The 19,784-nt window shown below is 41.3% G+C and overlaps 1 protein-coding gene across 28 annotated transcripts in view; it reads right to left on the minus strand.

The window, feature by feature from the left end:
* MYT1L (myelin transcription factor 1 like) overlaps positions 1-19,284 on the minus strand; it is a 331,277-nt gene extending 311,993 nt beyond the window's left edge. For 9 of the 28 annotated variants that reach the window (XM_080588547.1, XM_080588546.1, XM_080588545.1 and 6 more), the window contains exon 1: positions 8,734-9,324. Coding sequence is in view for 11 of the 28 variants with exons in the window: in XM_080588548.1 (XP_080444674.1) it covers positions 18,108-18,240 (133 nt within the window). In the remaining 17 variants the exon portion in view is untranslated. The other 19 variants (XM_080588548.1, XM_080588549.1, XM_080588526.1 and 16 more) reach the window with 14 other exon arrangements.
* Positions 19,285-19,784: the final 500 nt, after the last annotated feature.

Here is a 19,784-nt window from a genome sequence, read left to right on the forward strand (position 1 = left end):
GGTGGAATCTTGTGACTTATTTGCAAGGGTGAGTAAGAAAAGGCTTTTTTCTCTTATAGCCATTTGATTTTAAGTCCAGCCTACGGTAGAAACCTTTCCAAGAAACAGTTGTGCCGCTCTACAGCTCTTGGGAATGCCTTTTTTTAAGAATTCATGCTACATTGAAGGTCTTTACAAACACAGTGTTCTCCATAAATGGTTCCACTAGACAAAGCTATGTTGGAATTCTGGATAGTTAATGCAGTTTGCAGAAATTTGGAGGCAATGCAATGTGGGATCCCAGCATTCTGCCCAAGGAATTTTTAGAGTTTAGGTCCAGCTTCCTCAATTCTTATTTCCTTGTGCTTTTTCTTTTACTTTTGTGTGTGTGTGTGTGTGTGTGTGCCCGCAAACACCCCTTCTTTTTTCTTAACATCCCAATTTTCATGCTCACGTTATACTTCCAGTTTTCCATACTCATTCTATAACATCAGAAAGATACACAAACCAATGGAGTTCTTATGTCTGTTACAGAAGGCAGCACCTATCTTCTCTGCATGTGTAGAGCTTAAATTTAATCAGCAGATTTTTCAAAAAAGAAAGAAAATTAAAGAAAAGCAGATGATGGAGGCAAAAACTAAAAGTTGCCACAAAGTACAGGTATTTGCCTGCTGGGTAAACACAGTCAGATTTTTAGCCCTTGGAACACTCCTACCATGGCCAATAGAAGAAGCTAAGCTTTTAGATACAGGAGAATGTAATTCCAGCTCCTGTAATTGTGTGCTGAGAACATACTAACCTTCCAGTGAAATGCCTAAAAATCAAAGGTATTTGCATCCTAGAAAACTAGAGGCATACTGGCTCTGGGAATCTGTAAACCCTGATTGCTTCCATTGTTTAGCATTTTGGTGTTGAAAACTCTGTAATAAACATGATTATTGTAAAGGTGTAAGGGCTGATAATCTTGCGAAGTGTGGGAACGCAAAAAAATAAATTAGTAGGCAAGACATCCCATTTCTGCTTCTCTTAACTTTCATCTGCATAAACACAAATGACACTTCTGAGTTTTTGAATTAAGCGATGATGGCTCAATAACTGCAGTACAATTATGAAACCTATGTAAAGCTTGCATTTTTAGGAATGCTTTTGCAGTGCAGTAATGCAAAGACAGTTTTCTAAACCACAATATTTACAATGATACAGTTATTTTATTAACCATAGTTCTCAATAAATAAATAAATAAATAAATAAATAAAACACCACTCTATCTTTTCTTTCCTAGCTCCTGAAGTGTCATCTGGAAATAAAGATACAGTAATTGCCCAATGGCTTCTGATGTAAATTTGGTAAATTAAAAAATACCTCTAAAACAAAAATGAAGATGTTTTCAGTGACAGTAGAGAGACTGGAGAATCTGAACATGAAAAAGCAATTATAGGAGCCAATCTGAATATAACTTCTAGAAGCTTCAGAAGCATACTCTCATATGTGTTATTGGCAACACTGCTTTGGATCTGCTTGTTCTGCTCTTTGAGTAAGCTATACTTATGACTGCTAAAAAAATTAGTTTCAAGTTATCCACATTTTGCTGAATATGGTGACAAGAACACATACAGAAAAAGAGAATTCCATATCAGTTTTTTAAGCAGAAAAAATACATCACAGTCTTCACAAAATAAAACTTTATTAACCATAACAAACATACAAAATGACAAATAAGAAGTGCAGGGTGCGTGAGTCATTAACATATGTGCACTCCTGTCATATGCCCTTGTTTTCCACTAGAGTTGGCTGGAAGTAAAACTGTGGCAATCTGTGCTGGCTCTTGGGCAGGTAGGAGGTAAAGAAAGAAGGTATATAGGATGAGATCTAGTCTACAGAACTGTTTATGAAGCACAATGGCTTCAAGGTACACTGTTCAAGTGTGCCTTTCCTCCAGACTGTTGTGTCACCAGGGCCAAACAGAACTATGGAAAAGATCTATCTTTTTCTTTCCTTTCTTTCTTTTCTTTCTTTCTCGTTCTTTTTTTTTTTTTTTTCTTCTAATTATCATCTGGTGCTTCTCAACCAAGGTCACCGATAAACATCAACAATAAAACAAAACAAAAAAATATATTATTGGGTTGGAAAGGCCATAGATAAAAACTTCTACCTTTTTCCCATACATATGTTTTCTCATAAAATATGAAATGGGTCAGACTTGTGATGGACAATTCAGAAAGCTGGCATCCAGTGCATGGACTGCCATACATACCAGCTGTAAAATCATGGCAGTAAGTGTGACTGAACAGGCAATGGTCTGTTCATAAATTGCTGAGGTCCTGAGAAGGTTCTTCAGAGCAGATAAACCCACACATGTTACCAGCCTCTATGCAACAAGGCCTTCTCCAGAGCAGATGAAGGTGAGGCAGTATAACTGTAAAATGAGAAGCAAAACAGGCCTTCCTAGAAACTCACTCTCAAAGTTGAAAGAATACATGCTGAAAAATGCTGACAGGGTCATGAAGGTAAAAGGGGATGTTCATGCAAAGATCAACCTGAAAATCCACTAATGGAATGAATAGCTGTTACTGTTTAATTCAGTGAGCAAGTTCTCTGAACCAGCAACAAAATCTATCTACTTTCTTTCCCTGAAAAAATAATGTTTTGAGTTTGGTTTCCTCTCAGAAAGTGAGGGACTGCATGTACATGCAGTTCATACTACATGTCTACATTTCATTCACAAAAAACAGTTTTGGTGACAAGACTGTTTGCAAATAGTCTTATGTTTCCGATCTACCTTAATGGAACGCTAAGATATATGTTTCAATGCCATTAGTTTTACTCCTGTGTGCAAGGAATTGATCATTAGAATATAAAAAGACTACATGACCACACATATTTGTGTATATTTGTGTATATTTGTGTACATTTATGAATAGCAGGTGTGGTCTATTCATCTTATTTATATTTGTCACTGACCGTCCATATGGAAATGTTGTTAAAATAATCTGTCTATTTGAATGGCATGTTATTTGTTCACTGTCCCCATATGGTTAGATACCATTTTGAGAGATGGGTGGAGGAACTGAGAAGTGATGAGTTCTTAAGGTTGTGAAAGAACTAGCAGAAACAGTATATGTGAATAAACCTACCTGAGCTTTCTCAGCTTTTCCAACTGGTCTGTGGTTTCATGAAGTACTCCCGACTTCCATCCAAGTACACTTCCTGGCTTCTCTATGTCTCCCTTTTCAACAGGCTTGTTGTCTATATCCATTTCTGAAGTTCTTTTCTTCTCTTTTTTGAGGTCATATGTCCAATGGTCATGGAGTTCTCATTTTTGTTAGCATCAAATTCTGTGTATTGGTCAATAGGATCTCATTTTTCCACTAGCAGCTTCCTTTTAATTGAACTTGATTCTCTTTCCCTGGCATGACATCGTTACTCATTGCTCTTATCACAGCCTCCGTATCTTTTACTTGCAATGTCCAAAAATCACCTTAATTCCTGTGAGAATGCTACAGCCTGACCTGCACCTACTATCCCCAAGGACTGAAGAAGTATGATACTTTCCCGGAATACAGAGATCCAGTAACTCCACACAGAGAAATGCCTTAAGCTCAGGCAGGTCCAAACATGTTGAGTAATTTAAAAGGTCAAAAGAAATGTTCTTTTTTTTCATCATTGGAAAATAGAGTTTGAGATTGGGAGCAGGATGGTCACAGCCAAAGGGTCAGAACATTATGAAATTGTTGATGAACTTACTAAGTTTGTTTGTCTAAGTAAACAAGTAGTACACAACCTGTGCAGGCATCTTACCATTACTGGAATAGTCATTTTATTCTGTCTGTGAAGGTAGTTCAACTTGACCCATGTAAACTCTGTTTACTAACAAGACCCAGAATGGACTTTGTGTGTGCACGGACTGAAAAAATATGAGCCTTACTTTGTAGTAGTCAGCTCCAAGTTTATTTTTTATTTATTTATTTTTTTAATCAAACTATGCTGCATAACTAAGTCACTGCAGAAATACCATTCTGGATTCATTACTTGCCTTAAACATACCAAAAGCACTAAAAAGATGCACAGAAAAAAAAAAAAAAGCCCTGCACTCAACCTTACTATTTCCTATGACATAACAGTTTTATTTCTTACTATGGACGTGCCCAGAAAACAATCCTAGATATTTATGGATGAGATATGACTGTCACAATGTATGCAAAGTTTTTATAAACATAGTTTCTTATTCAAACGTGGGCCTTTTCCCCTTCAGACAGCAGAGGAATTTCTAATATTTCTGAAAATATGCTACTAAAACAAATAAAGATTGCTTTTTTTATAGGCTGGATGGACATAAAGTACTTGAAAATTCAGAAAATTAAGACATTTGATTCAACATCAAATCCTGAGGAAGGAGAAAAGAAATAAATGGAATAGCAACTGACTCGTTTTATCACAAGAGGCTTGGGGAACACCTTCCAAGGGTATTCCCTGATCCTTACGTGATAGAATGTCCCTGCTGCAGCACTGAGAGGAATGCCAGCACATTTACTCCAACAGAAAGAACAATCACTCTCTAAAGCTTACCCACATAGCAAATCTTGGATATCTTCTCTTCCTGCATTTTGGCTATTTTATTTGAACTGAGAAACTGTTCAGGAAGTGACAAAAATGGACTGGGTTAAATGCTGTAACATGATACTTATTCACACTACATTAGGCAGAGGTACACTAAAATTAGGCATAAAATTTTATTCCCTTGGTAATATTCTCTAGTACTGGCTAGAGACAGGAGGACAAAAAGGAATTTCCCCTGGAAAAATAAAACAAGTTATTTATATGTAACATAAATACTTGTGGCATTACGCTTCTCTAGTATCACCATTTCTATCTATGCGTGTGAAACATCACTAGACTAGGAAAAATAAGCCACCCATTGACCAGCCTAAAGGCTCTTTCGAATGGTTCAAATGGTAAATAAACTTATTAATTAGAAAAATATGAGACAGAGAGGGGATGTTTTCTTGTGATTTTACTGGATCTGCATGAGAAATGTGTTTGGCCTACCACTCTATGAAAAGATATTTCAGGCCTGATCCAAAGCTCATTGCTGTCTTTCCATTGGGGTCAGGATCAGCCTCATGTAAAGTAGGAACAAAACAGCAGCCTTCTTAAAATCTATCGTGAAAATAATTAAAAAATAATAATAATAAAATAAAAAAATAAAAATAAATAATGTTACTTTATACTGATTCTTTTCACCACTGCAACTAGTGGCAGACAGCACTTGCCAGATTCAGACTGAAGCAGCTGAAGTTTTGCCAAGTGAACATACATTCATAGTATACCATGTCCTTTTTAATCAACTTCCTGATTAAAAAATGTCATGCTGACATGAGGTATGAGAGATGTACACTTTTAATACTTCACAAAATAGGAGACCTCAGTACTGGTTATGCTGAAAATATCTGTGATCTTACAGATGTTTATGAGTTTGCCTGGTGCAGAGCTATAATCAATTTGCTTATGCTGGACCCTCAAGATACAGAAAACATATCCTGAAGGAAACTGGTTTCTGAAACCAATTGCCCACATGCATTAGGCAGGTGGGAGTTTCAGCAAACCAAAGGGTCTGCTGGCAGACGCAGCATTGATTTCTTAATGTTTTCAACCTACCAGACAGTTCTATACCAGACCTGATTTGATGGATCTCTATGGGGTGCCCTGCAGCCTTGATTATTTCCACAACCAAGTTGGCTAGTTCTGTTACTTAGTGACTGTGTTCCACATCTGCATCTTCAATGCAAACATATTGAACTAGTATGTACACTGCAAATCTGATCTGAGATCAGATTTTAAATCCAATCTAATAATAACATTTACGGTTTTCCTGACTAAAAGTATTATCCCTTTTAAAGGATCAAAAATCTTATTGTGCTTTTTGTCTATATGTCTCCACACCCTACTCCCCCTCCCAACACAAGACATTCCCCCTTCATTTCAGTTTCATCACATTTTTCTGCTTCTTCCTCTACGGTTAAAATAGTCAGAGTTGTTCTAATAATAAATAAATAAATAAATACTGTGAAGGATTCTAAAGAGATAATCTTTGTCAACAGCCTACAAAAGCTTTGATTTGTTCTCCTTGTGACTTTTTAATCTAGGATGTATGGAGATGATGCTATTTTGTCTGCACCCATTTTCATTTCATAGAAATCTGACTTCATTTCTGTTTAAACCATTATTGATAATCTTATTAGAATTGTTAATGACTCCTATTATGAGAAAGAAAAGGTCAGTAAGTAATCTACAGCCATAAAGTTTTCTTGCACTATACTATCAAAAACTTCGTGTCTTTGTTGAAGGTTGATCAACATGATGCAAACGCCTATCAAGTTCAGACAAGATGATATTAAATTCAGTATTTCCATAAGGATAGTTTTCAGTATTGCATATGTATTTAATATCAAAGTACTTTTCCACCACTGAATCTCTCAACAAAACAATTACTGTGCTCAGAGTTGATCAAGAAATAGGTTTTATCACAGAGAACTTTGTTTTATAAATGAGCTTGTACTATGCATTTTAAAATGAAATGCCCATGCTGATTTCCCATGGAAATGCTGATGGATGTGAATTAAATTTTCATTCTTTTCAAGTCTACATAAAGCCTGGCTCGTACAGAAGAACAGTTCTCAAAACCATACATTTTTTTGACATTCATATGACAAAGTTTCTATGCCTGGCTAATAAATCCCCATATATCCATTTGCATGTATGTGCAATCAAAATAGTCTTTGCGTATCCTATTCATCATCTCAACATAAAAATTAAACAAAAAATAAAAGAAAAAAAAGACCTTCAGAAATGGACCTTAACAAATCTGGAGAAATAATACACCTTTGAATACACTGAAGTAGCTCCTCTTCTTTCTTAATTGTCTTTGTCTCCAAACACACACAATTCTATAATATGTAAGATACAAGACTGTAGACTAAAACAACAGTCATACTTTGAACTAAGAATTACTATGATAAAACCAATGCCCTTTTAAAAAATGTGGGTATATAAATGGGTATTTAAATCTAAAACAAAGAAACCACTTCAAATATTTAGTATTTAACTATTGCCCTTGTTGGTTGAAATAATGGGGTGGGAAAAAAAAAAAAAAAAAAAAAAAAAAAAAAAAAAAAAAGAACATTGCCTCTCCAGAAAGTTCAGACTGCAAAATACACGCAAAATTGAATCCTACTCCAGTTTGTTTAAAATGTGCTGAATTCTGTATTCACTCACTGTGATCGTTTACTATTCTCTTTGTTTCACTTGACAAATCCCTGTAATTTTTTTTTAAAAAGTCATTACTTCCCCCACCCCAAGGAAAAATTCTTCTTTATTGTATACAGTCTCACATCACTCTGTATTTCTAATGTTAGGAGTGTTATGTTGCCACCTCAATTGTTTTTAAATGTGACATATTGCAAACAAGTATACACATATACATTCACCAGACAACATCACAGCAACCAAGTTTAACCTTATCATTCCAAACTTGAAGAACCTTGAGAAATCAGCAGAAGTACCTGCTAACTGTCTACAAAGGGTTAACGGCTTATTCCAAGATTTTTTTTTGTTGTTTGCAGTGACATGACAAAGACTTTTATTCGTTTTCTAATTTTTGAAAATAAATTATTATGTGAATCTGAAATGTTTATTAAAAAAAAAAACAGGAGAAGAGAGGTAAATAGAGGTAAAAATGAAATACTGTTTGGAACTATATACTGTTGTTCTCCAAAACAACGTAATTAATAGTACAAAACCCCCACACCTCTAAAATGGAAGACAATCAGTCATGGAATTGTTCTAAAATAGTCAAAAAAGCTGCATAAAGACAATAAAAGGATAATCATTTCTACTTAACCCCAACCTTAACTGCAGTTTCAAAATTAGGTCAGTTAAAATGAAAATCACCATTTTAAAGGAGATTAAGAATCAGTAAAATTGGATAAAAACATTCCTTAATGACTATACAGAAAAAGCAAATGTTTCTAAATGTTAAAGCACCCCATATTTTATATACAGCATCTGAATTATATAAGAAATGCCTGTCAGTGGATGCTCTGTTCAGGAAGTGGGATTCCGGTCTGACTCAGTGTTATTATCTGGCAAAATATATGTATTTCAAATATAGCTTGTTTATATTCTTCTTTTGTTTTCTCCCTTCAACAAAGAAGCCTCCATAAAGACATATATATATTGGAGATATCTGGAGCTGAGAGACTCAGTTGTAATTTGTCGATCAATAACTTCAGTTTTTAGAATTACTAGTGAGTTTGTGTTAAATAAGCATTTTTTCCCCCTCTTTTCAGCCACGAAAATACATACCATGCCAATCAAAACTAATCACATCAGGGTTTTCATTGAAACAGTAGCTGTTAATTTTACAGGTCTACCCATATTGTTCTGGAAAATAGGAAGCAGAATTCTGAAATTTCCAGCAGTCATTCTTAAAACAACAGCTACTGAGGGCTCGATCCTGTTTTCACTGGAAGCAATGTCAAACTCCCCGCAGACTTCAGTGAGAGCAGGATCGGGCCCTGAGCTGCTCAGCTTCCTCCAGCTCTATGCACAAGAGGACGTGTTGAGGAGCTGGGGTGGGAGAAGTACAAAACCCGGCTATTCTTTTGTTAACTGCCCAAAGAGTTGAACTTTCCATCACTTTGTGAACAACAACAAAGTGCCCTGCAAGCAACAACAGTGACAAAAGGACATATTTACCTTGAGGGAATTGCAAAGGGAAAGCCGTAGAATTGCAAAACAAAGTAGTCCAAATGAATTAGCTACGCATGCAGTCCAAATGTACACCTTCAAGTAGGCCACAGTCTGTCAAGCAGTCGTCTCAGCACCAGCCACCCTGCCTTCCATCTTACAAGATTCACCCAGAAAACTGACAAACCTGCTCCGCGACAACAAAACTCTCCTAATGCTTTTGAACGCCCACCATTTGTTCTCCATTCATCCAATCAACTTTCCACTGCACATCTTCTCCTGCAACTGAGGCTCAGAGGCAGGATCCCTTCTCATCTGTATGCTAATTATTTTGCCACATGGACAAAAGTAATAATGCCTTCAGACAGGAAACCGACGGGCCTGAAGTCGAAGAAAAGAAATTAATAAGTTGCCACCACCGAGCGCCGAAAAGAGGGGCACGCGTGCGGCTCTGCTCCTGCTGGATCAGCTGAAACCTCCATTTAATAGCAGCAGAGCGGCGGCGGAGGGCTGGAAGAAGCCGGGGCAGCGCGGCAGGCAGCGAGCACCGCTTCCCTTAGAGACCACATCCCTGCGGCAGAACGGCCTCAGTAGCGGATCTCCGACTTACCCTGCCTCCGCCCGCATCCTCTAGGCAGCGCGCCGCGCATCCATCTTCCGCTCCCGATGCGCGCCCCGAGTTGCGCGCCGCGGCCGCGCACGCCCAGCCCCCGGCGGGAGGCGGGCAGGGATGGGGTCGGGGTCAGAGACGGTCTCCGCGACCCCCCCCTCCACCCCGTGCCACCCCAAGCCGGGCTCCCCGGCGGGCCCGACCTCCAGCCGCTCTCCGCCTCGCCGGGGAGGGGGCAAAGCTAAAAATACGGCCCTGGCGCTGCTGCCGGCGTAAAATGGTGTCTCCGCTACGGAACGGTCCCCCCCCCCGCCCCCCCCCCGCCTCATCACCCTTCCCCCCCACCCCCCTCCCCCCCCCGCCCCCGAAATCATTCGGCCTCCGACTGTATCTTTGACGGAAAATAAGGACTTAAAATAGGCATTGCCTTGCCTCTGGGGTGCCTCTCCAGGGTTCACAAGAGTTAATTCAGCCGGATCGCTGAGAGCCTCGCTTATTTTACCTGCTCACCCTGTGTTCTGCCTTTTGAAACAAAAGAAATGAACTGTCCCCAGATGACAAGATTAGCAGCCTTCCCCCATCAGCAACTTGCGCAAGCTAAACTTTGGGTGATCAACAGACCAAACGTAAACAAGGGCTCGTACACAAAAAGGGCCAGATTTGCGTGTACTTCTCCGCAGAGCTTCCTTCCCCCCCTCTCCCAGCAATTTGACGTGGATTTTGCGGCTCTTGCTGTCTCCGCTTAGCCGCGGCGGCGTTCCCAAATGCCGGGGCCGTGTCCCGCAGACAATAAGCGGGGAGAGAGAGGCACCTCGCTGCCTTGGAGCGCCGCTGCGGGGGCTGCCCGCCGCCGTGCGCCCGCCCCCGGCAGCCTCCCCGCGGGGCTCGCCCCCGGGCAGCCGGATCCCCCTCCGACGGGAGCGGCTCGCCAGCGGGGAGCCTCTTCTTTTTTAACCCCGTGCCCGAAATGTCATTTCGGTAGAGGCGTGAGAGACTGCGAGCTCTAGGCGGGGGCAGCGGCACCCCCACGGGTTGGCACGGCGGCGGGGAGGGGAGGAGGGGAGCGGGGGGGGGGGATGCTCGGAGCCCCCGCGGAGCCGTGCCCGCTGCCTGCCCCGGGCACAGCGCTGTCTCCCTCCGGGGAGCCCCCGGCTCTGCCGCCCTCACCATCCATCCCTGCGGGCCGGCTGCCTGCCTCCCGGGAAGGGCCCTGGGCAAAGCACACACACACACAGACATGTGCCCCCACCCCTCCGTCGCCCCCCTCCTCGCACACACACGCGCGCCTGCCGGTGTCGTTGCCCTCCTTACTGCCATTGTGCTGCTGCAGCCCCCTCCTCCCCGCAGCGCTCCCTCCCTCCCTCCATCCCTCCCTTCCTCCATCCCTTCCTCCCTCCCTCTCTCATCCCTCCCTCCATCCCTCCATCCCTCCCCGCCGCGGCTCGCCCTGCGCGGGGGCGCTCGGTGCGGACAGCCCCGCCGCTGCAAGGGCACCGCGGGCACAGCCCCGCTGGCCGCGGCTGAGGCGGGGGGGACTGCCCTGCCAGTCACCAGGAACACCCTCGGGCAGCCCTCGGAGGTAATCCCTGCCAAGCCCGAGCCCGCTGCCTGACGTGTGGAGGCCAGACATGTCGGTTACTACAGAGGTTACAATTCCCTTCACTTCTAGCCTCGCCAGAAATCACACTGCGGTCTGAAGTGAAGATCAGCCTCCACCGCACCGGCCCTTCGCAGCCCGAGCCATCACGGCAGCCCCAGAGCCGCGCTCTGATGGCAGGAGAGGGGATTTTTCGGGAAAGTTGGTCAGAGGGAATCAGAGGAGAGCCAGCCTGCTGGGGAAGGGACTAACAATAGCAGAGCCCTCACGACTTCCACGTTTTTGGTGGAAAATGCAGTGTTTCCCTCAGAAAGCAAAAAAAGGACTTACGTGTACCTTCCCCCGCCCCTCATCTCCACCTCGCTCTTTTTTTTTTTTTCTCTCCTTTTTTTTTTTTTTTTTTTCTTTCCCCTGTTAATTTTTCTCTGTCATCTCTGATTACATCTCCCGTCCTCGCAGGACTCCCCCGAGGCCGAGGCGCGGAGGCCCGGGAGCAGCGCCCGGCTGGGCCGCAGGTGCGGGCAGGGAGCGCGGAGAAGGCTGCGCAGAGCAGGGCTGCAAGGAGAAAAGCCTCCTCCTCGTACCGGGGAAACGGAGCTACCATGTTTGGTTTCTAGCGAGTGCATGTCATTTTGTTCTTTTTCACCCATACCAGCGCAGGCTGAGAAGCAGGCGCACACCTGGTGGTCAAAGGGCCCCTTTGTATGTGTATAGGGGTATCTGTACACCTACAGATGAACCTGATCATTTTCTAACATACGATTTACGGCAGAATCTTTGAATAACTGTATTCTTGTTTCAAAAATCAAGGCTCGTCTTTTCCCCCACGAGCTAACCACCTTATGTTAGATGCTGGCTAGCCTTAATAGGATTGTGAAGATGACTGTGTGGCACGCATATCATGGCAGGTGTTTTCAAACTTTTTAAACGGCTTTGAGGAGATTTAGCCGGAAAAAATGTATCTTATAATGTTGTCCAACCTTCCGGATGACACAAAGAAATAGCCAGAAGCTTGTCTCACTGAAGACAAGAACAATGCTTGCTTTAAATGGGCAGAACGTATATAACCCCTGTGCTGGTGATAGAGATTTAAAGGGAGGGGGGGGATGTATAAATTAGAAACATTTACAAAAAGATCAGTGTGAAAAATAATTTTGGGAGACTGGTGATTCATTGGCCTAATTATCCTCCATAAGACGTTAGGGTATGGGTTTAATGTTGTGGGATGGATTCTCCCTCCCCCAGCCTGTGTCTCGTCAACGCGCATTATCCATGGGGAAAAGGAGATGCAGGTCATGTTTAAGCAGTGTTAATGAGAGCACAGTATTTTTCCTGAAGGTTAAGTTAGCCAGGTTAGCAAATTTCACGTAAAGTATGCTTGAAAAGCCTTCATTTTCTTTTACTTTCTCACTGGTAGCAGTTTCTAATGAGACTTGGAACATTAGACAAACACAGAAAGCATAATTCAAGCATCAGACGAACCCACTACTGTCAATAAGGCAGTACAATTTCAGCTTGACAGGAGCATTACAAGAATATACCCGCTAACGAACAGCCATAATTGGCCTGCATATTGTGGCTGTCACTGTTAAAACCTGTTCCTATACAGTCCTTTCTTATACATCCTTGAAATGTATAGTTCTGTAAAGCAGTTAAAGAGACAATACATTAGTCACCGGGCTTTTGATTTGGGGTGAGAAAGAAAAGGGAAGAAAGGGAAATGAAAAGGAAATAGGAAATCTTATTAAGAATATGGTATCAGTAACTGAAAAACTACATGAAAGTCAAATGTATAGTAAAGCAAGCAACAGCCTTTTTCAGTTTTGGTGCACTTTATCAGTTTTGGATGCAAATATTATTTATCCATAAATTTCAATGGCTGCAGAGGATTCACTGACATTAACTATACTTAAATCTTTTTAAATGTAGTGTGTTCTTTAAGAGGTTCCACCTTTTCCTCAGCAAGAGACTTTGTCATGAAAAGTATTCTTAATTCAGGGATTTGCAGGAGTTCACTGCGTGTCCTGGCAAATCCTTCATGCAATAGAGTTTAATGTGTGGCTTCAGTTTCCAGTACAGGGTAATGTTCATAAAGAATACAAATGAAAGAGAAGATATTAGGGAAAAAAAAAAAAAAGTTACTGCGCATGTGCAGTTGGCAGTTATTAAATGATAACAATGTAACTTCTAGATAATGAAAGTCAAAATACCAAAAAGGGCAGAGCAGATCATGCCCTAATGCTGTGTAAAGTGCCTTACTTTGAAGAAGTTGTTCCTATTCTGATTTAAAACTGTCTAACCTACAAACTTGAATATTAAATTCTGCTGCAACCAAAGACTGCAAAACTCATTTATATGTACAATGAAACCTTAAAAAGATCTCCCAGATCAAGTTTCAATCAATAAAATGCTTACTATTTTCCAACTCTGGAAAAAACTTGCAGTGCAGACAGAAGAAAGATCTCAGGCACAACAGTGCTTGCGAGGGCAAATGTAGTTTTGAGGTGGTAAGCTAGACGCATTGTTTACTTGTGCCAAAAGAAGAGAAATGAAAGGATTTAGCTCAAGCAAGCACTCTTTTTTATTTTTATTTTTATTTTTATTTTATTTTTTTCTAAGAAGAAGGATTGGGGCTAAGTATGGCAACAAGCTGTAGTGTCCCTCACGTTTTTCGAGTTAAATTGCATGGCTGCAAGGGAGTAGCATTTAAACTACGCTGCCCCGTGGATCTGTCAGAGAAAGTAAAATAAAAAAAAAAAAGACTGGAAAGCAGAGCCACGTTCACACCGCCCGGTTAGGGGGCCCGGAACCGCCCCCCGGCTGCCCGGCGAGCGGAGGCCGGCCGGGCCGGTGGCGGCGGACAGCTCCCGGTGCTGAACCGAGCGGGGGGCGCCCGGGAAACACCGCGGCCAAACGGGAGGAGGTGGCGAGCGAGCAGCACTGCCCGCAGAACAATGGCAGCCAGCTCCAAATCCCGCTCTAATCACATTAATGAGATTAATCAGTGAATTAGCGGCAGTCAAATGTCAGGGTGGCGGGGAGGAATCCAACCAAGCTTGGTAATTAACTTTTGGGGGCAGGGGGAGAGAAATGGCTGTGGTATCTGTTAGGCTTTTTTTCAGAAGTTTGCCGATTTTTTATTCGCAAGGCTTTGGGAGATGCTAACAATCCAAGTGAAGGGGGGAGGAGGGGAGAAGACGGAGACCTCAACCTTTGCATGCTAGAAGGCAGCCTGCTAATACACGGTGTCTTATTACTTCCAGCTGAAGTCCACTGAGGAAACTAGTACCATTTCAAACAAACCACCCCAACTGCCAGAGCTGCACTGTGCTGAACTTTGAGCGTGAAATTAGTTTTGTAATCCAACTTCCACTGCAAATTCCAACAGGCATGATAAATATGGCTGATGCCAAAAGGAGTATTAAACATTATTACTTTAAAAATATCTGCAGGAAAGATACTCTGTCTGAAATCGGAGGGATAAGGAAAAAAAAAATCCTTTAAACAACTATCAGCAAGAGATTATCATGACAAATTAATGCTAGGTCTGTTGCAGAGCATTTTCTAAAAGAAAAAAAAATGACAATTTTTAATCAAGCAATTTAGAATAAGTTACTTAATGTAGGCAAGTCAGACACTTGGTCTCTTTCTGACCTCAATAAAAGTGAAACTTCTTTCCACCTGAAATTCAGCACCCACAACCATTTCTCTGTTGTAAGCACAAAATATGAAAAAGATTCACTTTTTTTTTTAAAAAAAAGAAATTTTGTAAAGAGATTGTAAATAAAACCCAAATGCATTTATTTGCAATAAAAATAGGTTTATCTCCTTTCCTATCTTTAAAAGGAGCATTGTCAACCATGCAAAACACTTACAATGTAAAAACTCTAGTTATGCACACATTACTTCTGCAGAAAACAAATAAACGTGTATATATTTAAACCTTTTTTGCTACATGAAGCTGTGTAGCTTGTTCAGTACACAGAATGCAATGGCATGTTTCTGTTCCATTAAGTTTAATCTTTTTTAGTGATAAATGAAGCAAACCTGTGTAACATCTCTTCTATAAGAGGATAATAAGTCATTTCTTTTTTACTAACTAATATAATTCATTTTCTGTTATACTCTTCAGTTAGTATTTAGAACTAAATTAATACCATTAACAAATTCAAACTAAATTTACATGGACTACAGTCATACTTATCTGAACTATTTTAAAATTGAAGTATAGACTATGACATTCTCAGAGGGTTAACTGAATTAACCATCCCTTATGTACAGAGCTGATTCTGTTTATGAAAAGGAAAAATTATTACAGATACAAGACATTTGAAATAGTGTTCTTTAAAAATGCTACTCTTGTACGAGTGTTCCCCTCTGAAGTACAAATCCACTGTTTTCAAATGTCATTTTAGTGTAAAAACATAGTATCTAATAATCCTTTATTTAATTGTATTTGGCTGTCAGGAGACTTGAGCTTTCCAATCTGTGAAGTTTTTGTCTCAGGTTCTCCATATCAAACAAGTACCGTCCAACATGCAGCAAGTTTATATAAACAACAACATGCTTAATGCATGCAACGTTATGCGTTCGTATTGTAAACAATCACTTTAGGATTTTTTTAAGCTATTCTACAGCCCAATATAATTTCGGCTGCACAGCAGTATTGTCAGAAGAACTTGAAAAGAGCAAACAATGGACATTTAAGTACAAGCTACATAACGACTGCAAAAATCACAATAATCTTTCCAGTTAGCTACAAGAATCAACCCCCACCCTGCATAAAACACATCCCACACCTGCACCATTAACCATTTACAAGTTAAACATAAGAAAGACATTTCAGCATGGTTAAGAAACACCCTGGCTTACTACAACTTTGAAAGGATGAGGAGTAAGAAGCATACCACAGAGACCCAGAAAAGGCTGCTTTTTTCTTCATTGAACACTGAAAAGATACCCCATGTTCCAGGGAATTCAAAAAATATATATATATTAAAATACACCCACCAACACTGAGTAAAAAAATCAGGGGGGCTTCAAGAAGACTGCAGGGAAAAAGCTCTCACTCTCTTTAGTGTGCAGAAGCTTAGGGGGAAAAAAATGTCGCCCTGGCAGGAATGACAAATGCAGTAGGATAGGCTAGCAGGCCTGAGGGATCTGTTTTACTTCCACATACATCCTCTAATGCACGCACTCCCACTCATCCTCTCGAGATGCCTTTTTTTTTTCCTCCACTTTTTTTTTTTTTTTTTTCACCAGCTCCAAATCCCCGGCATATGACCTTCTGTTAAATAGATAAAAAAAAATTTGCTTATCAGTCATGCAAATGAGGCTGAATTCATTTTCCACAACAGATGGCCTCATAGATAATGATGATGGAAGAGAGAAAATTGAATGTCTCTCACAAGGTGGTCATGGCAACCGAGAGCAGAATAATATCAATAATAAGCTCACTGCATAATAAGGTTGTCAATCCCACAAATCAAAGTCTCCAGCTAAATCAGGTATCCCACCCCCAGCTAGTTATCAGGTAAATAGAGAAATAGAGAGCGTCCTTTTTCTTTTTAAACGAGGAGTTGTGAAAAAAATGGTAGCTGCAGCGATTCCAGAGCGCAAAGGGAAGGAAGGAGCAGAAGAGATTTTTCTCTGCTAATTGTGTTTTATTTAATTATTTGGGGGGGGGGGAGGGGGGGGAAGACGGTGCGGGAGGAGGACAGGATGGAGTTTGGGGTTTTTCCTTCTTTTATTTTTATTATTCCCATAGAGGTTTCATTTGTCTGGGGAGGGGTGGGTGTTTTGGTTTGTTTTTTTAACAGCGAGGCTGGTATTTTGAACTCGATCTGCTGCCGAAGCCTTGTCTCCCCTCCCTGCGTCTGATCTGGAGTGCTGCATTGATGCAATAGCAGCTCGCCTCAGGCTTCCACCTTGGCTCCCAGGGGGCCATCCCGCAAAATGAATCAGCAGCCATCCTGAGCAGACTGATTAAAATGAAAATGGCAAGGCACATGTCTGGGCGGAACTAGAGCTGAGCTGCACTGCCTGTCTGGCAAGCATGCTCAATATAGCTTTTGCTAATAATGGCTTACCGCCTTTCGTTTTTTTAAAGGTATTACCGTCGCCCCTTCCCCCACTCCCTAAACAGATAACAGTGCTGGGGGGTTTTCCCCCCTTAATTGTGTACTGCTCACTGTTATAGTTTGCCAGAATGGCATACAGCGATTGTGAAAAGACACTTTCTTTGCAGGGATTTTCTTCGCAGATGTGCTGAAATACGAAGACAACACATTAACATGCAGCTATAAATTATTCCCAGATATTAGCTGGGAAAGAAACCTCAGAGGAAGAGGAAAGCTCAGTCACTACCATAAACATCATTTTTCCCTGTTTTTACACCTCAGCTTGCAATGGCACCTTGTGCATTATGCATCACGAGAAAAATGACTGTCAGTAAATGCAGAGCAACTTCCTGGAGCTCTCTGTGCACTACATTTGACAGACTCCGAGCAGAATTTCTACCCCCCAACCACCTCCCGCAGATAACAGGGTGCACAGAGAAAGAGCAATTTAAAGCGGGCATCTCCTGCAGTCCTTCAATAAAACAGAAACATTTTGCAGACAGCTTCGGTGTGCAAAGCACAGCAGCAAGAAAACATCGATCCAAGCATGCACTGGATCTGAAACCTCGGCAGACTGCTGTTATTTGAGGTGCAGGGATTGCTCTGACTGGTTTTTGTTCTTCTCTCTCTCCCCCCCCCCCCCCCCCTTTCCCCCCTTTCTTTCTTTTTAAGGAAACAGCGCAGTGGCACATCTCTGGAAACAGCCATGTATGTGCTGTACATATGCGCAGACAACCCGATGTGCCTTCCATTAATTCCTGTTTTTAAGTCATCCTGGGATTTTTTTCCCCTGCCTTTTTCTCTCTCCCCCCCGCCTCCTTCCCCACGCTCCAGCCCTGTTACTGCAGTGTGAACCAGAAATCAATAGGGCTGCTCTAATGGAGGTTCCAGCTGCAGTTGGCTGTGCAGGCACACGCTCGCACACACACACACACACACAGACACTGACGTCTGTGCAGCTTTCTCAGCCGATTGGGCACCACATCGGATGTTCTGTGGAGCAAAGAATAGGAATCATTTACAGTCTGCTAAAAAAAAAAAAATAAAAAAATGGTACCTTGCATTTCCCTGTCTCCAAGAGAGCCAGGCTGAGCTCGCCATACAGTCTGTCTGCAGTGCGTGAGCGAGAACACCTCTCTAGGGTATGTGCAGTCACTGCAGGGTAAAAGATGACACCCCGAGATTACCATATAAACCACTGTGACACGGAAGCCTGCAATTCATGTGGGATATTTTCATAAGGTTAAAAATTCATATCATAAAAGACAAGAATGTGAACCTAGGAAAACAGACATGAAAAATCAAAGTGGTTTAATTGATAGATTAATAGAGCTCTTGTGTCCTTTGATGTGTTTGCAAGTATTTCTGAGCTCTGAAGAGTACTTTAATGAAAGCTTTATTTGTAAAGGCTTTGTTAGAAATTACGCACTGCAAATTTAATATTTCATTGTAAGTTGCCTGCTTGCTTCCCTTTCCTTCAATAGAAAAATATTTAATTTGTTAAAGATTAGCTTCAAGCTTAATTTCTTACAGTCTTTAAGTAATATTTCTGTGTTCAAGTGTAAATCTATTCATTGTTACTAAAATATGTTTGAGTTTTTTCCCTTTTAACCAATAAAAAACAGGCTATGTTGGTTACCTGACGTTGTAGCTGTTTATCTCTGAAACAAGAAACAACCGTGTTGGTGAATGTTTTAAAAAAAATCTAATTCTTTGCTCCCAAGATAAGGTATTCCTGGGATCTGCAGCACTGCAGAACACCTCCCCCACCGCCCTGTCAATGTATTTCAGCTTTAGTATATTGACAGCAACTGCCCCAGCCTGAGTCTGGCTCCAGTGAAGCATTTATATTCCTTCCACTCAGCCCTGTGTGTCTTTGCAGGGCTCAGGATGCCAACCCAGGACCAGCTCTGGAGAAATAAAGTCTGGGAAAATGAATGAATCATAAAGCCATATTGCACAACAGAGTCATATCCCAGCCTGTGTTCTACACTTCATTCTTATGCAAGCTTTAAAAAAAATGTGGTTTAAGCCCTAAAAATTATGGCATATGTCAGGCTACTAAGTAATGTATCGTAGGACACCATCGAACAAAAGGGGCCAGGAAGCACAGAAGTCCACCTCTCATCAACATCAGCAATTACACCATCACAGTAACCCCTCCCCAAATATTTATCTAATCTCTGCTTTAATTATTTATACTAGTTGCTTTTTTCTGCTGTCCTTGGCAGTTTGGAGCACAAATTAACTGTTCTCTGTTTCTCTGTGTGGAGACATTCTGCCTAGGGTTTTTTCCTTTCCTCCTGTCCAACTCTTATTAAATTTTAACCCCTTTTCTACTGGACAGAAAGCTTCGGCTGTGCAATTTTGTAATCACAGTCCATTTAAAACATCTATGCTTTCAAAGGGTAGCAGATATATTTCCCAGCCTTGCAGCAGACTGCTTACCAGGCTGGTAAACATAGCATGATAGGAAAAAGTTAAAACATACAATGCTACTATTGTCCTGGAATATGAAATTAGAATCTGAACTCTAACCTATATGCCAAAATGTGTTTCTTTTGTATTATTTTTAGAAAACAAGCAGTTTTCTACATAATGAATCTATTAAGGTGCTATTGCTTGGCTCACATTGTATTTATTAACAGTGAAAATGAACAGCGGCAAATGCCCAGAGAAAGAAAGCACTTATAGTACAACTAATCCTTTCATTCTCTAATCTTTCCTATCTTTT

This window comes from Anser brachyrhynchus (genome assembly GCF_964034855.1).
Source record: "Anser brachyrhynchus genome assembly, chromosome: 3".
NCBI classification, from domain to species: Eukaryota; Metazoa; Chordata; class Aves; order Anseriformes; family Anatidae; genus Anser; species Anser brachyrhynchus.